Source organism: Lepus europaeus, chromosome 5, assembly GCF_033115175.1.
Source record: "Lepus europaeus isolate LE1 chromosome 5, mLepTim1.pri, whole genome shotgun sequence".
In the NCBI taxonomy this organism is placed as follows: domain Eukaryota; kingdom Metazoa; phylum Chordata; class Mammalia; order Lagomorpha; family Leporidae; genus Lepus; species Lepus europaeus.
In genome coordinates this window covers 3,583,556-3,607,150 of record NC_084831.1, presented here as the reverse complement: position 1 = coordinate 3,607,150, position 23,595 = coordinate 3,583,556, and the positions used below count along the sequence as shown (strand labels likewise).

Below are 23,595 nucleotides of genomic sequence, written 5' to 3'. Positions count from 1 at the left end.
GGCCGGGCACGGCCGACAGAGGGCGCCGGCGGCCCCTCTCCAGGGGCCTCTGGGGCGGGGCGACGCGCTCTCGCGAGATTCCCGGCGGAAGGTCCCTGGTGCCCAACATGGCCGACACGCTGCTGCTTCTCAAGCGGGGTCCCGGCCGCCCCATGTGGCTGCGGGTCCGCAAGTCCCGGCCCAAGCTCATGCTCAGCCGCCGGTCCCGCCGCCGGCTCGGCCCCCTGCGCTGGTGCAGCCGGCGGCGCTGGCGGCGGCGGCTGCTGCAGGCGCAGGCGGCCGGCGTGGACTGGAGGGAGAGCGCCTGCAAGGGGTCGCGCGCGGCGGCGCCGGCGCCGGAGGCCTGGAGGCCCAAGAATGCGGCCCCCCGGCCGGCCCCCAGCCCAGCCCCAGCCCCCGCCCGCAGGGGCCCTGCCGGCGGCCCCACCTCGCCCGTGCGGCATCTGGGCCCGGGCCGCGCGCTGCTGCTGCTGCCGGTGGAGCAGGTGGGTGGCCCCGGCGGGCGGGGCGCTGTCGGGGCCCGGGGCGGGCCGCCCCCGGCCTCTGTGGGGCTTCAGGCGGGCTGGCATCGCAGTGGCTGCAAGGCTTCCCGCCGGAGGGTCTGTCCGTTCACCGCGAGCTTAGTACCGGAGTACTGAGTACTTAGTACCGGAGTCCACGGGCTGCAGGTGTAGGAACCGGTTTAATCCAAGTGGGAGAAGCAGCCGAGGTCAGGCCTGGTGGACGCTGGCCTGGGAGATGCCTCTTCTAATGCCGGGGGGAGGTGAGGACCCTGGAGGGGGACTTGGCAGGACCGGGTCAGACCGAGCTCGTGGGGCCCCGTGTTCTGGGTCAGGCTTCTCTCTCTGCCATGGAGGACGGTCGTGAGTTACAGATGTCGGTGTGAGATGGTCCCCCCGCCCCAGGACGTGTACTGTACGACTTAGACGTCAGCTGACTTTTTTTCGTTTCTAAGACGGATGTGTTCATTTACTTGAAGGGCAGAGCGGCAGCTGGCACAGCAGGCAGGGTCCGGCCAGGCCAAAGCTGGGAACCAGAAGCTCCCGGTCTCCCACGTGGGCGGCAGGGCCTCTGCTGCCTCCCCCAGCTCATCGGGAGGAAGCTGGACCCACACCAGAGTAGCTCGGCCTTGAATCCGCGCTCGTAGGTGGGGTGCCCGTGTCACAGGCAGCTGCCCCACGACGCCAGCCCCTCAGCCACCTTTAAAAAAAAAAAGCTTGTTTTCATCAAGAGAGCGAGCTTCCTCTGCTGGTTCACAAAAGCCCGACACAGCCAGGGCTGGGCTGGGCTGAAGCCAGCAGCCTGGAACTCACCATTCCAGTCTCCCACCGGCGTGGCAGGGTCTCGAACACTTGTGCCATCATCTGCCGCCTCCCACAGTGTGTTAGCAGGCAGAGAACCGGGCACTCCCAATGGGGTGCAGGCTTCCCAAGCAGCTGCTGCTCCCAGGGGAGCCACCCCCCTCAGCAATGACCTGGATCCTTACTTCCTGCTTCCTCTTCCTCCCCGGCCAGGGCTTCACCTTCAGTGGCGTGTGCCGGCTGACTTGCCTCTACGGCCAGGTGGAGGTGTTTGGTTTCACCATCAGCCAAGGCCAGCCTGCCCAGGACGCCTTCTCGGCCTGCACGCACTCTCACCTGACCATCAACGCCGTCCACTACTCCGTGCCCGAGAAGAGCAAGAAGGAGATGAAAAGGGAAGCCCGGACTCTGCTCAGATCCCATCTTACCCTGGGTGAGGAGAGGAGCGGCGCGGTTCTCCTTGAGGCCAGATGTACTGCAGCAAGGCCGGTGATTTCTGGGTGCTTGCTGTGGTCCAGGCGTGGTGCTAAGTACCTTACTCTGTCTTTTTAAATCCGTGTTTTCACCATTTTGTACAGGAGAAGAATTATCCAAGGTGACAAAACTTTTTTTTTAAGGATTTATTCATTTATTCAAAGAGTTACACAGAGAGAGTAGGAGAGGCAGAGAGAGAGAGGGGTCCCCCATCTGCTGGTTCACTCCCCAGATGGCTGCAGTGGCCAGAACTGCACCCATCTGAAGCCAGGAGCCAGGAGCTTCCTCCGGGTCTCTCATGTGGACGCAGGGGCCCAAGGACTTGGACCCATCCTCTACTGCTTTCCCAGGCCATAGCAGAGAGCAGGATCGGAAGTGGAGCAGCTGGGACCTGAACCAGTGCCCATATGGGATGCCAGCACTGCAGACTGGGGCTTTAACCTGCTACGCCACAGCGCTGGCCCCTAAAGCTGTTATTTAATATGACTTCCTGAAAAAGACTCTCAGACATAATTCTTTTCTTTTTCTTAATATTTTATTTATTTATCTGAGAGGCAGAGTTACAGGCAGTGAAGGGGATACAGAAGAAAGGTCTTCCATCTGCTGATTTCACTCCCCAGATGGCCTCAATGGCTGGAGCTGGGCCAGTCTAGAGCCTGCAGCTTCTTCCAGGTCCCCCATGCTGGTGCAGCAGCCCAAGCACTTGGGCCATCTTCTGCTGCTTTCCCAGGCCATAGCAGAAAGCGGGGTCAAAAGAGGAGCGGGGCCAGCGCCGTGGCTCAATAGGCTAGTCCTCTGCCTGTGGCGCCAGCACCTCGGGTTCTAGTCCCAGTCGGGGTGCCAGATTCTGTCCCAGTTGCTTCTCTTCCAGACCAGCTCTCTGCTGTGGCCCGGGAGTGCAGTGGAGGATGGCCCAAGTACTTGGGCCCTGCACCCACATGGGAGACCAGGAGGAAGCACCTGGCTCCTGGCTTCGGATCAGCACTGTGCGCCAGCCGCAGCAGCCATTGAGGGGTGAACCAACAGAAAAGGAAGACCTTTCTCTCTGTCTCTCTCTCTCACTGTCCACTCTGCCTGTCAAAAAAAAAAAAAAAAAAGGAGTGGCCAGGACTCCAGCCAACACCCATTTGGGATGCTGGCACCTCAGGTCGAGGCGTTAGCCCACCACGCCACAGCACTGGCCCCAAGACGTAATTCTTGCTTTCAAGAAGTTGACAATTTAGATGAAGAGATAGCAGTCCCAAAGGTCATAAAATTTGGTGGAACTATATTTTTTTAATGTTTATTATTTGCATTTACTTAAAAGGAAGAGTGACAGAGAGGTGTCTTCTCTTCCATCCGTTGGTTCACTCTCCAAATGTCCACAAGAGCCAGGGCCAGGAACTCGATCCTGGTCTTCCATGGGTAGCAGAGAGCCACGTGCTTGCCATTGTCGCTGTCTCCCAAGATGTATTAGCAGAATAGAAGTGGAGTAGCCAGGACTCGTACCTGGTGTTCCAAGCAGTGGCTTAACATGCTGCACTACAGCAGTATGTTTCTTTTTCTTTTTTTTTTTTTTAACTGATCTATTTGAAAGGCAGAGAAAGAAACCTTTCATTCCCTGGTTCACCACCAAATGCCTGCAACAGCCAGGATTCAGCCAGGCCAAAGCCAGGAGTCCAAAACCCAATCCAGGTCTCCCACATGGGCGGCAGGGGCCCAAATACTTGAGCCGTCGTGTGCTGCTTCCTGGGGTGTGACATAGAGCGAGAGGGAGAGACAGAAAAAGGTCTTCCATCTGCTGACTCCTCAGATTGCTGCAAGTGCTAGGCCTGGGACAGGCCGAAGCCAGGAGCCTGGCCCCCCATCCTGGCCCCCCATGCGGGAGACAGGGGTCCAAGTGCTTAGGCCATTACCTGCTGCCTTCCCAGATGTGTTAGCTGGAGGCTAGGTCTGAAGTGGAGCAGCTGGGACTCAAACCAGTGCTGTAGGATCTGCTGCTGGTGTCCCAGGAGGTGGTTTAACCACCGCCCCCCCAAGCGGCTTCTTAACTGCTGTGCCAGATCCCCTCCCCATAATACTGTTTTTGAGAGAGAGATAGAGACAGACAGACAGACATACATCTGGTTCACTTCCTAAGTCCCCAAATGTCAGACTGGGCTGGGCTGGGCTGGGCTGGGCTGGGCCGGGCTGGGCCGGGCCGGGCCAGGGCCAGAGCTGGAAGCCAGGCAAGCTGTCCAGTTCTCCCATGTAGACAGCAGAGATCCAGCTACTGAGCCATCCTCACTGCCTCCCTTGCTCTGTCTGCAGGAAGCGGCGGTCGGGAGCTGGAGTCGGGAGCCGAGTCCCTCTGATGCGGGATGCGAGCGTCTCGGCCACTCGGCTGAATGCCCACTCCTGGGTTCGCACTCCTAAGGTGACTTGTTTTCTCTTTACAGAGGACCGAAGTTGGGCGATGAAGAACTTTTCTCCTCTCTGTTCCGTTGTGTTGCTGGAACGTGTGAAGAGCTCCACCGTGGACTTCATCAGCAGCTACCTGGGCTTGTCTGACGTTTTCCTCCAAGAGGTAGAACAAGTCTTCATTCTGGGTTTTGCTAGTCATTTGCACCAAAGCAGTCCTGCAGTTGACCATGTAGGATGCTGTCTCGTGGTAGTGCTGTGGGCCCCAGAGTGGGAGACAGATCACGCACAGCACCTTGCCGTCCTCAGTTTCAGTCCACAGCAGAAGCTGCCATTTCACACTGTAGTTGGCTGAGGGTCTTTTTTTAAAAAGACTTATTTATTTATTTGAGAGGTAGAGTTAACAGACAGAGAGGGAGAGACAGAGAGAGAGGTCTTCCATCTGCTGGCTCATTCCCCAAATGGCTGCAGTAGCCAGGGGTGAGCTGATGAGGAGCCAGGAGCTTCCAGGTCTTCCACGCGGGTGCCGGGGCCCAAGTGCCTGGGTCGTCTTCCACTGCTTTCCCAGGCCACAGCAGAGAGCTGGATCTGAAGCGGAGCAGCTGGGACTTGAACCGACGCCCATATGGGATGCTGTTGCCACTTCACCACCATGCAGCCCCAATGGTTGTCTCTGTATCTCTGTGTTTGTTAGTTTGAGACAGTGTAAGTCTCTCTGTAATAGTTTGGATGTGTTTCTAGTTCCATCTCTCTTCTCACCTCTAACTTCTTGCTAACCATTTTACTGATTCCTTATAGTCAAGTCCCAGGAGCCAGGAGGTTTAGGAGAGACCACGTGTGGTGGTGGGAGGCGTGTGTGTGGAGTTGCCACGAGCTGAGGGCCTGCAGATTTAGGTCGCTTTCCCTGGCGATGGGACGGGGGGTCCGGAGCTCTGGGAAGAAGGTAGATGAGATCACGGCACCGAGGGATGGGTCCTGGGGTGCCCCAGGCAGTCGAGGTGAAGATGAGGGAGCCGCAGAGGAGGCCGAGGAGGGGTGGCCAGGAAGGAAGGGAGGAACCTGGGGAGTGGTGTGGGTGGGCGCGGAGGGTGGCTCCCGGGATTGGGGTCGAGGGTCTACACAGGTCCAGCCGTCTGGGGAAGGTGCGTGGTGAGTCAGTAGCTGGAGGGAAAGTGTGGTCAAGAAAGGTGTGATTTTTGATAGGGGGGTTGGAAACCAGAATCCCGGCTCAGACAGAGGTGGGAGTGACGTGGAGGAGAGGTGTTGGTGGCTTTCGGTGGGCACCCAGAGGAGGCGCCTGGGGAGGCTGTCATCTGCTGTCCCCCATAGCTGGGAGGGGAGGCCGGGGGTCACTGAGCTGGGAGCACGTTGTGGGTGGGTGTTGGAGGCTAAGAGGAGGGCACAGTGGACGGGTGAGTGGACCTGTGGTTCCGTTTCAGGCTGCAGAGTCTGGGCCCCAGGGGAGGAAGCGGGGTCCCAGATGCTGTGCCCAGACGCATTGTTTCTCTGTCTGTTTCCTGCTTCGTGTGTTTTCCTGGGACTAACCCAGTTTCCCTGTTGTTGGTCCTCCTCGTGCTCGTGCCTGGACAGCTCCCCCTACCCCTGGCCTCCCCTTAGGCCTCAGTACATTCTTTTTTTTTGACAGGCAGAGTGGACAGTGAGAGAGAGACAGAGAGAAAGGACTTCCTTTTGCCGTTGGTTCACCCTCCAATGGCCGCCACGGCCAGTGCACCGCGCTGATCCGAAGGCAAGAGCCAGGTGCTTCTCCTGGTCTCCCAAGGGGTGCAGGGCCCAAGGACTTGGGCCATCCTCCACTGCACTCCCGGGCCACAGCAGAGAGCCGGACTGGAAGAGGAGCAACTGGGACAGAATCCAGCGCCCCAACTGGGACTAGAACCCAGTGTGCTGGCGCCGCAGGCGGAGGACTAGCCTAGTGAGCCGCGGCGCCGGCCTGGCCTCAGTACATTCTACAGTTACTGTCGGGCTATCTAGCTGCCTGCTAATGTGCCTGGGAAAGCAGCGGAAGATGGCCCAAGCCCTTTTGCTCCTGCACCCATGCAGAGACCTGGATGAGCTCCTGGCTCCTGGCTTCAGCCTGGCCCAGCCCTGCTCATTGTGGCCATTTGGGGAGTGAACCAGTGGGTGTAAGACCTCTATCTGCCTTTCAAATAAGTAAAAAAAAAAAAAAAAAAAATTTTTTTTTTTAAGAAGCATTTAAAATATTTACGTGAAAGGCAGAGTGACAGAGAGGGACAGGTATCTTCCGTTTGCTGGCTCACTCCCCAGATGGCCATCATAGCCAGAGCCAGGCTGAAGCCAGGAGCCTGGAACCCGATCTGTGTCTCCCAGGTGGGCAGCAGGAAGTCAGGCACTAAAGCTGTCACCTGCTGCCTCCCAGGGTGCACAGCAGCAGGAAGCAGGGTCAGAGGCCAAGGATCTGGGGCTTGACCGGCGCTCTGTGTGGGATACAGGTATCCAGAGCAGGCTCTTAATCGCCACACCAAGCACCCACTCCGTGTGGTGGCCTTTTTTTTTTTTTTTTTTTTTTTAAGATTTATTTCATTTATTTGAGAGGCAGTTACAGAGAGACAGGGGCAGAGAAGAGAGAGGTCTTCCATCTGCTGGTTCACTCCCCAATGGCTGCAGTGGCCAGAGCCAGGCCGATCCGAAGCCAGGCGCCAGAAGCTTTTTCCAGGTCTCCCACACAGTGCAGGGGCCCAAAGGGCCATCTTCCACTGTTTTCTTAGGCCATAGCAGAGAGCTGCATTGGAAGTGGAGCAGCTGGGACTTGAACCAGTGCCCATGGGGTGCCAACGCTGTAGGCGGCGGCTTTACCCGCTACGCCACAGTGCTGACCCTACCTGAAGTTTTCTGTGGATATGATAGCTTGGGAGCAAGCAAAGGCTGTGAGAGCAGAGACCTGGACCACCTCAGGACAGAGCTGACGAAAGTTGCTGACGGGGGTGGGGGACAAGGAGCAGCTATGTTTATCCTTTGTAGAGCTTAGGAGTTTACAGTTGAATACAACGTGTGGTCTTTCACCTTTTCTTAAGGTGTAAATTGTTCATTTCAGAGTCCGACTCTACAGATTAATGCCCAGTATTTAGCCTTGAGGTCTGTTGGCATCAGAAAAGAGAAACGAAAAAAAGGCCTTCACCTCACCGAGAGCGCCCTCGCGGCCCTGGAGGAGCTGGTCCACGCGTCCTGCGGTGAGTGGGAGGGCCGTCGCCACAGCCGCACAGACGGGCGCTCACAGCAGAGCCCTGAGAAGATGGCTAATCTGAGGCTGCTTGTGTTTCCCTGCAGAAGAGGTGGATGGCTGCCCCATCATTCTGGTCTGCGGGTCCCAGGACGTCGGAAAGTCAACGTTCAATAGGTACCTGATCAACCAGCTGTTGAACAGGTAAGAGGGCCTGGGTGCTTGTTTGACACACTGCGTCCTGACGTGCAGCTCAGTGAGCCACGACGTTCCCGCTGTCCTCCGGCCACGCTGCAGGGTGAGCCTTGCCCGCAGGCCAGCTCTTAGGAGAGCTGCTCCCTCTCAACCTGCTGTTTCTGTGGCCAGTGACTCAGAGCAAGAATGAGTTGTGGGATGTTTGTTCATGTTAGTTATTTGCATCTACTTTAAAGGCAGAGTAACAGAGATTGTCTGTCTGCTGGTTTATGCTCCTGAATGCCTGCACCAGCTAGAGCTGGGCCAGGCCAAAGCCAAGGAGACCAGAACTCCATCTGGGTCTCCCAGGTGGGTGCACAGGTCCAAGCACTTGAGTCATCTTCTGCTGCTTCCCCAGGTGTGTTAACAGGGTGCTGGATAGGAAGTGGAGCATCTGGGACTGAGCCGCTCTTCTGGTACGGGATGTGGGCGTCAACAGTAGTAACTTAATCTGCTGTATGGCTACAAACACATCTGAATTGTTTGTTTTTTAATATTTAATTATTCATTCGAAAGAGTTACAGAGAGAGAAGAGATTTTCCATTTGCTAGTTCATTCCTAAGAGCCACAGCAGCCAGCACTGGGCAGAAGCTGTCAGCTTCCTCAGGGTCTCCCATGTTGGTGACAGGGGCCCAAGTACTTGGGTCATTTTCTGTGACCATGCTTCCCAGGCCATTAACAGAGAGCTGAATCAGAAATGGGACAGCCAGGACGCAGACTGGCATCCATATAGACAGCTTTACCCGCTACACCCGAATTATACTTCATGAAGTTTTGGGGCCGATGTGGTGGTGCAGGTTGAACCGCCTCTGGCTGTGCCTGCATCCCGTATGAGAGTGCCAGTTCGAATCCCGGTTACTCTGGTTCCAATCCAGCTACCTGCTGATGACACCTGGGAAAGCAAGGGATCATGGTCTAAGCACTTGGGTCCATGTGGGAGACACCCTGGGAATTCCTAGCTCCTGACTTCAGCCTGGACCAGACTTGCCTGTTGTGGCCATTTACAGAGTGAACCAGCAGATTAAAGATCATTTCTCCCTCTCTCTGTTGCTCTACTTTTCTTCTTCCTTCTTCATCTTCGTTCTTGTTTGTTTGTTTTTAAGATTTATTTATTTATTTATTTGAAAATTTGAAAGGCAGAGTTACAGAGAGGCACAGAGAGAGAGAGAGAGGGAGAGGTCTTCCATCTGCACTCCCCAAATGGTCACAGTGGCCAGAGCTGGGCCAATCAGGAGCCAGGAGCTTCTTCTGGGTCTCCCACGTGGGTACAGGGGCCCAAGGACTTGGGCCATCTTCCACTGCTTTCCCAGTCCATAGCAGAGAGCTGGATCGGAAGTAGAGCAGCTGGGACTCAAACTGGTGCCCATATGGGATGCCAGCACTGCAGGCAGCAGCTTTATCTGCTAAGCCACAGTGCTGGTCCCTAAATAAATAAATCTTTAAAAAAAAAAAAAAAAAGTGGAGCAGCCAAGACTTGAGCTGGTGCCCGTGTGGCCGCAGTGTCACAGGCGGTGCTTTAACTCCCACAGCACAGTGCCAGCCTCCTGTTGGTCTGCCTTTTTTTAAAAAAATTTTTTGACAGAGTTAGACAGTAAGAGAGAGACGGAGAGAAAGGTTTTCCTTCCATTGGTTCATCCCCCCCAAATGACCGCTACGGCCAGCGCGCTACGCCGATCCAAAGCCAGGAGCCAGGTGCTTCTTCCTGGTCTCCCATGCGTGTGCAGGGCCCAAACACTTGGGCCATCCTCCACTGCACTCCCGGGCCATAGCAGAGAGCTGGCCTGGAAGAGGAGCAACCGGGACAGAATCCGGCGCCCCAGCCGGGACTAGAACCCGGGGTGCCAGCACCGCAAGTGGAGGATTAGCCTAGTGAGCTGCAGCGCTGGCCCTGGTCTGCCTTTCAAATAAATAAATCTTCAAAGAATTTTTCCAATAGAATTGTTTTAGGGAAGAGCAGGTTCTGTCCGTGTTAGAAGTGAGCATCATAGCTGGTCTGCCTCCCAGTTTTCTCCTGCCACCTTTGGAGCAGTCATCCCACAAGAGTGCGCAGATGGACCCTGCCTGTGTACAGTGTAAGACCTTTACCTTCTGAGTTTCCTCTGAGTGGAGTAAAGCATGTTAAGATTGCTTTTTCCTTTTTTTAATATTTTCAGTATTTCCTGCGTTGACTATTTGGAATGTGATCTGGGACAGACAGAATTCACTCCTCCTGGTTGCATTTCTTTATTTAATATCACAGAACCAATTCTGGGTATGTATTAAATATTTATTTTTTAAAAACTTTATTATTATCTATTTTTATGTGAAAGGCAGGGTTATAGAGAGCAAGCGAGCGAGCGAGCTTCCATCTGCTGGTTCACTCCCCAAATGGCTGCAGCGGCCAAAGCTTGCCCATTCTGAAGCCAGGAGCCTCCTCTGGGTGCAGGGCCCGAGTACCTGGGCCACTCCCACCACTTTTTTTTTTTAAAGGTTTATTTTATTTATTTGATAGGCAGCATTACAGAGGCAGAGAGAAAGGTCTTCCATTTGCTGGTTCACTCCCCAAATGGTGGCTGCAATGGCTGGAGCTGAGCCGATCTGAAGCCAGGAACCTGGAGCTTCCTCCAGGTCTCCCATGTTCGTGCAGGGGCTCAAGGACTTGGGCCATCTTCTACTGCTTTCCCGGGCCATAGCAGAGAGCTGGATTGAAAGTGGAGCAGCTGGGACTCGAAGCAGCACCCATATGGAATGCCGGCACTGCAAGCTGCAGCTTTCTCTGCTATACCACGGCACTGGCCCCAGCTTCAATAGATGAAGAGACAGAGAGAGAGGGAGATCATCCATCTACTGGGTCTCTCCCCAAATGGCCACAACGGCCAGGAGCCAGGAGCCTCCTCTAGGTTTCCCACATGAGTTAAGGGGCCCAATACTTGAGCCATCTTCCACTGCTTTCACAGGCACATTAACAGGGAAGTATAGCAGCTGAGACTGGAACCAGTGCCTATATGGTTTGCTGGTGCCACAGGCTGTGGCTTTACCCACTAAGCCACAGTACCAGTCCCTACCAGCCACCTTTCCCAGGTGTACCAGCAGGGAGTCAGATTGGAAACAGAGCAGCGAGGACCATTATGGGAGCCCATGTGGGATGCTAGCACTGTGGGCGGCCCAACCCACAGTACCAGCCCCTAAATATTTCTTAAAAGTCTTGGGTTTATGAAATTCAAAAGTAATGATACTCATCAAAAAATGTTGATATAAAACATGAAAATTGAACATGCTCCTTCCAAACTGATGATCTTTCTGTAACTACCTGCAACAAAACAATGTATTTTTCTACTTTAGGAAATAGAACTCAAGAAATGAACAGTGATGCAGAACTGATACCCAAACCACAGATTTTATTTTTTTAAAGATTTATTTATTTATTTCAAAGAGTTACATACAGAGAGAACAAGAGAGAGAGAGAGAGAGAGAGAGGTCTTCCATCTGCTGGTTCACTCCCCAATTGGCTGCAACAGCCAGAGCTGCACCGATCCAAAGCCAGGAGCCAGGAGCTTCTTCCAGGTTTCCCACATGGGTGCAGGGGCCCAGGGACTTGGGCCATCCTATACTGCCTTCCCAGGCCATAGCAGAGAGCTGGATCGGAAGTGGAGTAGCCAGGTCTTGAACCGGTGCCTATATGGGATGTCAGCACTGCAGGTAGTGGCTTTACCCGCTACGCCACAGCGCCAGCCCCTCAAACCACAGATTTTAATCAGAATTCACCAATCACACTGCCGATGTCTTCTGTTTCAAAGCCCAACCCAAAATTCCTGTTTGTTTTAATCACATAGTACTTTTCTTTTTCTTTATTTTGAGTTTTTATTATTCTTTTAAAGATATTTACTTATTTATTATTTGAAAGGCAGAGTTAACAATGAGACGGAGATCTTCCATCACTGATTGACTCCCCAAATGCCTGCACTGGTTGGGACTAAGCCAGATGTCCACCCTTGGCCTTACCATTTTTGAAGCGCATGTTGTAAAAATACCTTCATGATTAAGATGTAAATTACAGGGCCAGCACTGTGGTGTAGCAGGTAAAGCCACCACCTGCAGTGCTGGCATCCCATATGGGCGCCAGTTTGAGTCCTGACTGCTCCACTTCTGATCCAGCTGTCTGCTATGGCCTGGGAAAGCAGTAGAGGATGGCCCAAGTCCTTGGGACCCTGCACCCACATGGGAGACCTGGAAGAGGCTCCTGACTCCTGGCTGCAGATCGTCGCAGCTCCGGCCATTGCAGCCATCTGGGGAGTGAACCAGCAGGTGCAAGACCCCTCTCTCTGCCTCTGTAATGCTGCCTTTCAGATAAATATATAAATCTTAAAAAAAAAAAAAAAAAAGATATAGGTTACATGTTTTTTGGCGGGAATACCACAGAAATGAGGCTGTGTTCAGTGCATCTTGTCAGTAGGTGCTGTTAGCAGTGTTGCTAACTTTGGTCCCCTACACCCCAAGTTCCTGGGCCATCTTCCACTGCTTCCCAGGTGCATTAGCAGGGAGCTGGGTCAGAAACAGAGCAGCTAGGACTTCAACCTGCACTCAGAAATGTGATGCCGATGTCCCAGGCATCAGCTTAACCCCCTGTACCACAGTGCCAGCCCCACCGGCTACTGTGCTTCTGATCTCGCTTCCTACTAATGTGCACCCTGGGAGGCAGCAGATAATGGCTTGAGTACTTGGGTCCCTGCCATCCACGTGGGAACCGCATGTTGAGTTCTGGGCTCCTGGCTTTGGCCTGGCCCAGTCCAGGTTGTTAAAACCATGTGGGGAGTGAATGACTAAGATCTCTGTCTCTCTGCCCTTCAAATAAAGTGGGGAATTTTTTCTTTTTAGTTATTTATTTGTTTGAAAGGCAGAGACAAGAGAGAAAGAGAGACAGAAATTTCCCATCCACTGGTTGACTCCCAAAATGCCTGCAACAGCCAAGGCTTGGCCAGTTCAGAGCCAGGAGCTGGGAACTCATCCTGGTTCTCACACCGAGCCCTTACCGGCTGCCTCCCTGGGTGTGCGTTAGCAAGACGGTGGAATCAGAATCGGATATGGGACGTGGCTGTTCCGACCTGGGTCTCACCCACCTGCCCAAGTCAGTTATTACTGATATTTCCCAGATACCAATGTTTTGTTTTGTTTATTTATTTACTTAACAGGCAGTTACCAAGAAATATCTCTCATCTGGTTCACTCCTCAAGTGGCCACAATGGCCAGGGCTGGGTCAAGGCAAAGCCAGGAACTCCAACCGGGTCTCCCACATGGGTGCAGGGGGCCAAGCACTTGGGCCATCTTCTGCTCTCCCAGGCACGTTAGCAAGGAGCTGGATCAGATGTGGTGAGTGAGGACTCAACCGGCACTCATATTGGGATGCTGGCGTTGCAAGTAGTAGCTGAACTCGCTATGCCACAGATACCAACTCTTCTAAATACATCATTTCTTCTAAATGTATTGTTGACGTTCCATTGTAAGCGATATTTTAGCATTCTGTAGAGAGGCAGATTCACTGGGATATGTATAGAGATGTATGAAAAGAGATTTATGGGGGCCGGCACTATGGCATAGTGGGTGAAGCTGCTGCCTGCAGTGCCAGCAACCCTTATGGTCACCGGTTTGAAACCCAGCTGCTCCACTTCTGATCCAGCTCTCTGCTCTGGCCTGGGAAAGCAGTAGAAGATGGGCCAAGTCCTTGGACCCCTCTATTTGCGTGGAGGACCTGGAAGAAGTTCCTGGCTCCTGGCTTCAGATTGGCTCAGCTCTGATGGTTGTAGCCATTTGGGGATTTGGGGAGTGAGCCAGTGGTTGGAGGACCTCTCTCTCTCTGCCCCTGTCTCTGTAGCTCTGCCTTTCAAATAAATAAGTAAATCTTTAAAAAAGAAGAAAACCAGATTTATGAACCAGATTCACTGCCAGAATAGTGGCAGCTGAGAAGTCCCGTCTCAGGCTGTCTCTGGACTGTAGGCGCAGAGATGCCAGCGCATGGCTCTGACCACGTCCAGAGGCCTTAGGACCAGGCCAGCCAGTGGTGTAACTCACTGCAGGGTTGAAAGCCTGAGTACACAGCAAGGGGGTGAAAAGTCCTGGAGTTCAAACCACTGGACTTTGTCCAAGGCAGGAGAGGGACTTGTTCCAGCTCTCAAGAAACCTGTGCGTCCCCTCCTGCTGCCTGCATGGTGGCAGGGTTTTCCCATCCAGTCCATTCTGTCCAGCCCAGCCTTGTGTGGACACACCGCCGCGCACACCCACAGTAATACTTTCCCAGGTTCCATGTACTTTTTTTTTTTTTAAGATTTATTTATTTGAAAGTCAGAGTTACACACAGAAAAGGGGAGAGAGAGAGAGAGAGAGAGAGAGAGAGAGAGAGATCCTCTATCTGCTGGTTCACTCCCCAGTCTGCTGCAGTGGCTGGAGCTGTACTGATCCAAAGCCAGGAGCCAGGAGCTTCTTCCCATGTGGGTGCAGGGGCCCAAGGACTTGGGCCACCTTCTCCTGCTTTCCCCAGCCATATCAGAGAGCTGAATTGGAAGTGGAGCAGCTGGAACTCAAACCAGCACCCATATGAGATGCCAGCACTGTAGGTGGCGGCTTTACCTGCTATGGCACAGCACTGGCCCCTTATTTACTTATTTATTTATTTGAAAGGCACAGTTACAGGGAAAGAGAGGGGAAGAGATGTTCTATATACTGGTTCTCTCCTCAGATGGCCCCAATAACCAGAGCTGAGCCAGGCTGGAGTCAGGAGCCAGGAGCTTCTTCCAGTTCTCCCCGGCCCAAGCACTTGGGTCATCCTCTTCTGCTTTCCCAGGCACGTTAGCCAGGAGCTGGATTGGAAGTGGAACAGCTGGGACTCAAAGTGGCACCCATATGGGATGCTGGCGCTGCAGGCACCAGCTCTACCTGCTATGCCACATTGCTGGCCCCTAGCCGTTGACACCGCAAACATGCCAGCGCAGTGTGGCTTTCTGTCTCCTGACTCACTGTTACCAGGGAACGAGGTCTCGCGTTGTATTTGGTGGGGTCACAAGCATAGTCTTTTTGTTTGTTTTCCTTTTTTTTTTTTGGTGCTCATTGTCTCAGATTCGGTCAGTTTGGTATTTTAAGCTGCGCTTGTGTCCTTTTTCTTTTTAGCTTTATTTAAAAAATGATTTAAATCTTTTTTTTTTTTTTTTTTTTTTTTTTTTTAACCCACCAAAGAATATCCTTGTGCCTGTGTCCAGATTCTGCATGTTGGCTTTGTGGTCCTGTCCTGTAGCGTGAGTGTGCAGGTGCGAGTGGGCGCCAGCTGCAGGCTGTTCCTCTCTTGCCGACGAGCTTGCTCCCTGCCTCCCACTTCAGCTGTCTGAATCTGGAGTTCATGTTGTTAAACCTGAACTTCCAGCCCATAGGTCCAGTTTGGCTGTTTGTTCCGGTGGTGTTCTGTATAGCAACTTTGGCCCACCGCCTGGTGCCGCCTGGTGTTGGGGCGTAGGTCCCAGCTTGTCGTGGGTCTCCCAGCTCCTGACCTGGAGAGGAGCCTCCGTTTCTCCTTGCTGTTTTGACAGAGAGCAGGGCCGTTTTATTTCTCTCTCTACCCGCCTGTTGACTTAGAAGGCAGAGTGACAGAGAGCTCTTTCCTCCACTGGCTCCCTCTGGCTGGCATTGCTCCAGCTTCCTGGAAGAGCTTCCCCTGTCCTGATTCCTGCCCAGCACCGCACAGTGCAGTTCAGTCGGCCTTACCACCTTGCGTGTTGGTAAGCTCTTTGGTGATTATTCTCAATATGTAGTTGCTTAGTCCCCCTGTATTCATTTAATCTCCAAGTACTCAGGCCACTCCCTCAGCCACAGGCTGCCTCTCCCTGGCCACCAGATGCCCAGTTCTGGTCACCGTGGCCACACCACAAGCTGAATCTGTCCCACGGGGCCTTCCACCAGCCACGCTGAGGCCTTCACCCTGCTGACCCAGTCACCATGCATTCTAGCCCACCAGCCTCCGGCTTCTGCTGGCCTTGGCCTTGTGGAACTGCTCTGCTCCCAGTCCCTGACCAGAGAAAATAAGTGGCTTGGGCTGGCCAGCCACAAGTGCACGCTGCTGGCTGGCTGCTCTTTTGCTAATCTGTTGCTGCATTTCCTCATCTGTGCAAATGAGAGCAGTGTCTGGAAGTTCAAGGTGGGGCGCACCGAGGCCAGTGGGCGTGGCATCCCCTAGGTGGTACCTGGAGCTGAGCGCCCTTGTGGGGACCTGAGCCTGCAGGGGTTGGGGCGCTTGCCTGTTCATTCAGGGGTAGATCCTGAGACCTGGAGCAAGCCCAGCAGGCAGCAGGTGTTCAGTGAGTGTGGAATGCAGGGCCGTATTAGGACGGAACTGTGTATGTGAAAGCCGGGTTCCTGGAGTTGCAGCGGCCTCTGACTCCCAGTGGGTCCTCGTCGGCAGTGATGCTGAGACCAGCCCCCTGCTCCTGTCAGCCGCGCCCTGCTCATTCTGCCTTTGTCTCAGGACCACCCTTCACCCATCAGAGGACTCCGCAGAAGATGGTGTATTATGGGAAACCTTCCTGTAAAGAAGGCTGTGAGAATTACATCGAGATAATAAAATACGTGTTCAGCTCTTACAAGAGGGAGGCCCCGCTTATCGTCAACACCATGGGCTGGGTGACAGGTGAGCCGTGGGCCTGCAGGCTTTGTGGGGAAGCCGAGCCCCGAGTCTTTGAGCAGCCCTCTGTCCTGGAGCGGGTGCCCGGGTCTCGTGGGAAGCGCGGAGCCGCTGTCCCGGGGCCTCGTCCGTGCTGACGTCATCTCCTTCCTCGCAGACGACGGGCTTCTGCTTCTGGTCGATCTCATCCGCCTGCTGGCGCCCAGCCACGTGGTTCAGTTCAGTTCTGCCCAGAGCAAGTACATGCCGGGCCTCAGCCCCGAGTACGTGGAGCGCACGGATGGCCTGTACACAAAAAGCAAGTCCAAAGCCAGAAACCGAGGTTTCGAACTTCCTGAATTTGCGGAGAATCTGGAATTTTCTGACGAAGACAAAGAATGTCCACTTATCTTTACGGAGCATAAACTGATAGGTGTTCATTCGGAGTTCTCATTCAGGAAAACGGAAAGAAATAGGTAAGAAAAGTCTCATCTATCTGAAGAAATAGCTTTCCTCCCGTTGAACAAAGCCGTCTGCCGTCAGTCCGTAGAAGGAGCGAGTCCTCGGACGGCTTTCCGGGTCGTCGCAGCCGTACGTTCCAGGGGAGAAGCCGTTTTCTCCGTGGAAAGGCTCAGAAGCAGCCAGCACTCCAGTAGACTGGGGGGGGGGGGGGTGCTTTACCCTGTGTTTCCTCTGACAGAGGTGAGGGCGGGAGGCCTGCACCTGTGGGGACACAGCCCCTCGGCGTCTGGCAGGGAGGTGGGAGTGCAGGATTGAATCTTTGCTTACCTCGCTCTAATTTCCCTTTCAGAGAATCACATAACAGGATTCTCCGTGACTTGGCAGTGTTAGGTTACCTCGGCCAGCTGCTGGCCCCCACGTCGAAGGTGCTCGGTCCATTCCATGGTCTGGTACCGTATCAGGTAACTGGAGCTGGTGGGGGAAACCGGCTGTATGTTGTTCACTTAGCACTTGTGTGGCTTCACCCTCCCAACAGCAGAGTCTGCAGCTTGGTGTCCGTCTCCCCAGAGTTCTCCTGGGAAGACAGCCACACAGACCTTGGGTTTGGGTGTCGGGCAGCGTGAGTCTTCACTGCCTGTCTTCATCTTCATGCACGTTGCTCCTGTCCCCCCCGGTGTGAATCCAAGGCCAGGGGCTCTGAGTCAGCCTGCCCAGCGGCCTAGTGAAGGCTTGGGTGGGACTTGGGCCCGGGGTACCTGACTGTGGGGCCCGGTGTCCGCTCTACACTGTGGCCCGTGCAGATCTGTGTCCAGGCATTTGCTGAGAATGCTCGGTGGCCTCAAGGCAGCATTGGGAGATGCCGGAACAGGCCCCATTGACAGCAGCAGGGCCTGGGCGAGGACAGGTGGAGGCCCTTGCCTGAGCTCACCGGCCGAAAGGGAGACCTAGACAGCCACGTCGGGTCCCTGGCTGGTGGTGGGTGGGCTCCGGACGTCCAAGTCCTCTGTTCAGTGGAGCTCCAGTTTATGGGTCTGTTTACCTACTTGGAGATGCCCTTCCCCGAGCTTGAAGCTTGTCTGCCAGTATTTTAATCTGCTTTCCATTGTTTCACATTTGTTTTTGAAAACTAATCTGTGTAATAATACTTTTGTGCCTGAATAATTTGCAATTAAGCAGAAAGTTAGGTTTTAGTCCTTTATCTTGTGCTCCAAGGATGTAGTCAGTTTTTCTTAATTCTCTGTGTCTGTTGGGAAGCGAATGCAGGCCTTGTCTCCCTTGGCCAAGAGGCCTCACTGGATGGGGTCTCCCTTGCCTTTAACCCATTCATGCCAGGAGCACACCTGCTTCTGCAGACACAGGAGACGAGCGTGACGGTTTCCAGGGTTTCTGCGCGGGGGCAGTGCAGCCCAGCCCCACTCTGGGTAGTGCATTGTCCTTGCAGGTGCTCTGGGTGGGCAGTTGGGCCGGCCAGCTGTAGTTAGCTGGGTGGTCAGCTACTCGGGAGAGAGGAGTCAGGGTGGACGTGCGTCTGTTTTCCAGGTCCCCTTCAATGCAGTTGCGCTCCGAATCACCCACTCCGACGTCGCCCCCACCCACGTACTATACGCTCTGAACGCCAGCTGGGTTGGCCTCTGCAGGATCCTGGATGACGTCAGAGGGTGCACGGAGGGGCCCATCCTGCTGGCGCAGACCCCGATCTGTGACTGTTTGGGCTTCGGTGAGTCCAGGGTGAAAGGAGTCCCCGCGTGACTGCAGTGGATCTGCTGCAGCGGCCAGAGAGCGCCTCTCGCTTCCCACGCCGTGCCTGGGGGCGGGGCCAGGCAGGAAGCAGCTGCTCAGGACCCCGGCCTGATGGCTCCTCTCCTTCCCGGACATGTCTCCTCGGGGCTGCCTCACCCACTGCTGGGGCTCTCAATCCACCTTTAGGGCAGGTGTTTGGCCTGGCCGTTACGATGCCGAGTCCCACAGTAGGGTGCGTGGCTTCAATTTCTGCCTTCAGTCCCTTACTCTAGCTTCCTGCCAATGCAGTGCGTGGGATGTAGCAGGGATGGGGCTGTGACTGGGTCCCTGCCATCCATGTGGGGGACCTGGGTTCAGTTCCCAGCTGCTGCCCTGGTCCGGTCCAGTTGTGGGCGTTTGGGGAGTGAACCAGTAAGCGGGAGCGTAATCTCTCGTCTCATGAACAGTGCAAGTTTGAGTAATAGACTTCAGGCGTTCGGACCCCGTGGATGCCCCCAGCACAGCCACACGTGTCCTCCAAACCCCTCCACCTGGGGGTCTCCCTGGCATCTGAGACTTCAGTCCACACTGAGGCCTCGGTGGGCCCCTCCACCTTCCTACTGCCTTTGCCATCTCTTCCTCAGGCCTGTGCTCGGTCTCTCCCGAGATCTACCCTGGTCAGACCTTGGCTCCTCCTTTGCCACTTCTGGCCCGTTAGCAGGTCTGCAGCTTCTCTTGTCAAATAGAGGGCTCCCCTCTACACCGCGCACATCAGCCACTATCAGTTCTGCACGGGGCTGCCAGGAAGTTCCTAACTGGGTTCTCCACTGCCGTCGTGTGTGTGTGTGTGTGTGTGGTTCTGTGTCTGTTTAAAGATTTATTTTACTTGAAAGAGTTACACAGAGAAGGAGAAGCAGAGAGCGAGGTCTTCCATCCGCTGGTTTACTCCCCAGCTGGCTGCAATGGCCGCAGCTGCGCCAGTCCAAAAGCCAGGAGCTTCCTCCGGCTCCCACACAGGTGCAGGGGCCCAAGGACTTGGGCCATCTCCCACTGCTTTCCCAGGCCACAGCAGAGAGCTGGATTGGAAGTGGAGCAGCGCCCATATGGGATGCCAGCACTGCAGGTGGCAACTTCACCCGCTATGCCATGGCGCTGGTCGTGTGTGTGTGTGTGTGTTAATGTACATTTATTTATTTGAAAAGCAGACAGAGACAGGGATCTCTCGTCTCCTGGTCCACCATTCCCTAAATGCCCAGGTGAAAGCCAAAAGCCAGGAACACAAACAAACCGTATCGCACTGTGGCCTGGAGCCCCTGCTGTCCAGCTCCGGGATCTAGACGGAGCTCAGTGTCCAGCAGGCTCCTTCCCCAGCCCTGCCTCCCGTGGTCACTTCTGGCTCACTGAGGTCAGTAAATGCCAGTGCAGCCATTTGAAAGAGGCCGCGTGGAAACTAACAGAAAATTGTCAGACAGTTAGACTTCTTACGTAACTGAATGCACATTTGCCACCTGCGCCACACTGTTCCAAAAACGTTCCCGTGGAAACTGGCGCTCTGGGGTTCACGGCCGAGCAGCGCAGGCAGGCTTGCTCACACTGCTGAGCAACATGGCGCTGGGTGGAAGCTTCGTGTCCTAGCAGCCGAGCTAAGGAAGCGACAGAGTCTTTACATGGCACTCTGCGTCCTCCCTCTGTCTGTGTGTCCCGGCGCAGGGAGGGTCGCTGTCCCCGGGAGGGTGGGCTCACCTCCTGAACCTGTCTTGCAGGCATCTGCAGGGGCATTGACATGGAGAAGCGGCTCTACCACATCCTCACCCCCCTGCCCCCGGAACAGCTGAGATCCGTGAACTGTCTGCTCGTGGGAGCCGTGGCCGTTCCACATAGCGTCTTCAAGAGCCAGGTGAGCAGAGCCGGGGGCTGGGGCAGCCCTGCAGGGAGCCTGGTCTTGTCCACTGTGGAGAAGATGAGGAGCCAGAACTGGGCCGAGAGCCACAGGCACAGGTCATCTGTCTGGAAACAGAGAGCCTGGCTGAGGCAAGACGGAATGCCAGGGTGGCTTCAGGCCCCGAGGCCGGAGCTTTCCAGGGTGCCCGGGCAGGAGCCCCTGGTGTGGCTGTTAGCGCCGGAGTAGGTGTGTGGCCGAACACAGAGGGGCCTCCGGCATCCCTCCTGCCCGAGCAGTCTCCACACACCCTTGGGCAGGTGTGTGGCTCCCATGCCAGAACGCGGGGGCTGCAGGTCTGGCAGTGGTGCTCCCACGGCTCCCCACACCCATGTCCTCTCACGGTGCTGGCTGTGGCCGTGGACTTGGTCAGAAAGGAGGCGCGGGCACAGCTGTGCTCTGGGACGCCTCCAGCCGGCTGGCCTGCCTTGGGGTGCAGCCTGGGCTGGGCCATGACGGCTGTCTATGTGCTCTGTTTTTCCATTTCAGCACGGGCTGGAAGGCACAATTCCTTACGTCACAACAGACTACAATTTTAAGCTTCCTGGAGCATCAGAGAAAATGGGAATAAGAGAAGCTCAGGAAATACCTGAAGAGAAAATACACCCGAAACCCAAGCTCCATCGAAAGATCAGCTGATGCTGGTGACTGCACAGAGAAGAGACTTTTCTCCTGGGAGCTTCGATGGAGCCTGGCACCCAGGGGTTTGACACAGGGTCACGGCCGGGAGCCACGCGGCCACAGAGCAGACCGAGTTTTCTGTGAAACTCGTGACTGTTGTGTAGTATAGTTTTAACTTTTCCCGTCTTGCAGCTGCGTGGTCTGGCCACGTGTGGTCACTCACGCTCTGTGGCTGGCGCGTTTTAAAGGGACCTGAGACACACGCAAGCAGGAAGAATGCACCCAGCCCCTCACCGCGCCCCCTCGGGCAGAACCGAGGGGACTGAGGCCACACAGACGCGCCAGGAAGGAAGAGTCCTCTCCTGGGCCCTGCAGCCCCGGGCGGACTGGGGGTGGGGCCTGCCCCCTCGGAGCCCCCACTCCATGCCTTATGGTCGTCCCGTCCTGTTGTTTTCGTGCTCTAACTCGTCTTCCAGTCGCAGCTGTCAGGTATTTGGTTGTTACGGGGAACCAGGGTTAAGTGGCGTGTGGGAGTGGGCAGAGGTGGCTGCCGGGGCCCCTCCTCCCCACGACAGGGCTTGCTGGCCAAGGGTGCGTGTGTGGCCCCCAGGCCGCTCCGGCTGTGTTTGGAGACAGGAGCCCTGGAAGGCGCCTCCTGCAGGTGCTTTTTTAAAACCAGGTTCGTCCTGCTTCTCGCCGAGACTGCAGGCCGAGCTGGAAAGAGACCGGGCTGTTCGGGAGGACCGGCAGGCCAGTCTGTGCTCGTACAGAGCCGCGCTCTGGCCACGGGCAGCTGGGGCTGAACTTGCACCTGTGAACCACCTGCCGTGCGTCTGCTCCCCGGGCTCACCAGTCTTCATCCTCCGAGCTTGGAAGCCCTTTGGGGAGCAGTGGGTGCCGTCGCGGCGTTTGGACTGAGGACTGGCTCCGACCCATCTCGGGCCTGCCATTTTTCTCACTGGCGCATTGAAAGACCCCTGGGAAGTTCATTTTAACTGTTGATTGTCACTGTCGTTAGCGCTCCGTGGTGCCCCAGGGACAGAACTGGGCAGAGGGGCCTCATCTCCAGAGGCCGAGGGGCCGGTTTCTTAGGGACTTTTCCTGTTTGGCCTCATGCAGAGGATCCGGAGTTGGTCGTCCCTTTCCGCAGTCCCGAGTGTTTCCAGTAACACCTGTTGTAGGCAGTGGACAGCCAGTCTCTGAGGATGAAGGTGGTGCCCTATAATTTGCATTTTTATTAAATCCCAATTTGCTTATGGCTTTCAAGTGCTGGCCTTTAAATGTCACCTTTCTCATCGCCACTAGAGGGAGCTGCCAGCCATCGGTCGGGTGGCTGTGCTGGAGGTCCCGGGCCCCAGCGCGAGCGAGGGTGGACCTGCCAAGTGCTGTCCTTTCTGAGTATCAGCACATGTGGTCACCAGTGTGTGGCCCTGATGACCCTCGGACACAGGGAAAGGTGGGACGTTTCGGCAGCTCTCCACTGCTGCAGGTATAAAGTTCTAGAGAGTGGAAACCCGTGGTCATCACGCGTTCTTTATCCTACACAGGCAAATTAGATAGAAAATCAAAGACGGCTCAGATTCCGGGATGTGCTTCAACAGCTGAGTTCTTCCCACGTGTCCCTCTGTGAGGCCTTCTTGGAGGCTGGAAGTCCGTGCATCGTCTGGGACTGCACTTGGAAGTCCAGGGGAGTGGGATGTCGGGCCAGGCCCTTCGTGCCTGCCCCGGAGTCCGACGGCAGTGAAGCCCCCGGCTGAGCTCAGGGAGCCCACGTGCTCCCCCGAGGGCACTCACCTGTCCTGCCGCCCGCCAGGTGTGGGGACCCAGCAGTGTGGCCTTGTCGGCAGCGGGCGGTTGTTTAAAATTGCCCAGAGCTTGGTGGTGGGATTTCTTTAGGTTTGAATGGCACTGCGGGGTGAGAGCAGGCTGTGACGTGGGAGCTCTGGGCGCGAAGCTGCACGCTGCTGCTTACAGGGTTCAGCTGTGGGGAGATGGGCACCCTGAGCCTGTCCTGCTTGGACACGAGCGCGCTGCCCCTCAGGGCCCCTGGGGGAGGAGTCAGTGCAGTGTCCCTGCAAGGCGTGACAGTCCCGGCTGGTGGGAAATGGTCAGCAGCTCTTAGTGGTGGGGCCTGGTCTGAGGAGACCAGACACTCAGCGGGCACCAGCCGAACGTCAGAAACCGATGTTTGAGGCCACAGTCCTTCGCAGCCTGCTTCCGGGCAGGCCTCCCTAAGGCTCAACCTCTGAGTGTCTTGGGAAACAGCTCTGGAGGCAGGCCCCGTGGCCCCATCAAAACCGTCTTCCAGGGGGTTTCGCTTCACCGTTCTCTGAACAGTTCACACGTGGACGGTCCCCAAGAAGAATGCGTGAGGCTGTCTGGGCTGTGTCCTGCTGTCCTGCTGTGCGTGTGGTTCCTGTCCAGCTCTTCCTTGGGCAGTCGCTTTCCTGTGCTGTTTAGTATTCTCCGAGAACATGAGTTTATTCTGTGACGTTAGACCACTGTGCTGGGGAAACTCACTGCTTAGGAGAAATGTCGTCGAGGAGCGTCGGCAGGAAGGTGTGGGTCCTGGGTTGAGCCACCCCTCGCGACTCCAGCTCCCACATTGCAGTGCTGCGTTGGGCCCCTGCTGCCCTGCTCCAGGGAGGCT

At 55.5% G+C, this 23,595-nt stretch overlaps 1 protein-coding gene across 1 annotated transcript; it reads left to right on the top strand.

Annotated features, from left to right (window-relative positions):
* The first annotated feature begins 97 nt into the window (after window positions 1–97).
* NOL9 (nucleolar protein 9) lies at window positions 98–22,212 on the top strand. The gene is made up of 12 exons (XM_062190354.1): window positions 98–485; window positions 1,515–1,734; window positions 4,193–4,320; window positions 7,228–7,363; window positions 7,461–7,557; window positions 9,741–9,838; window positions 16,070–16,231; window positions 16,383–16,680; window positions 17,016–17,127; window positions 18,206–18,383; window positions 20,149–20,282; window positions 20,814–22,212. The coding sequence occupies exons 1-12, from the start codon at window positions 108–110 to the stop codon at window positions 20,961–20,963; spliced, it is 2,091 nt and encodes a 696-aa protein (XP_062046338.1). The 5' UTR covers window positions 98–107; the 3' UTR covers window positions 20,964–22,212.
* The last annotated feature ends 1,383 nt before the right edge of the window (window positions 22,213–23,595 follow it).

Bases quoted from the DNA above. Each gene is read 5' to 3' on its own strand.
- NOL9 (XM_062190354.1), top strand. From the start codon at position 108: ATGGCCGACACGCTGCTGCTTCTCAAGCGGGGTCCCGGCCGCCCCATG. The intron at 486-1,514 runs GTGGGTGGCCCC...CTCCCCGGCCAG, and splicing joins TGCTGCTGCCGGTGGAGCAG to GGCTTCACCTTCAGTGGCGT. The intron at 9,839-16,069 runs GTATGTATTAAA...CCTTTGTCTCAG, and splicing joins TATCACAGAACCAATTCTGG to GACCACCCTTCACCCATCAG.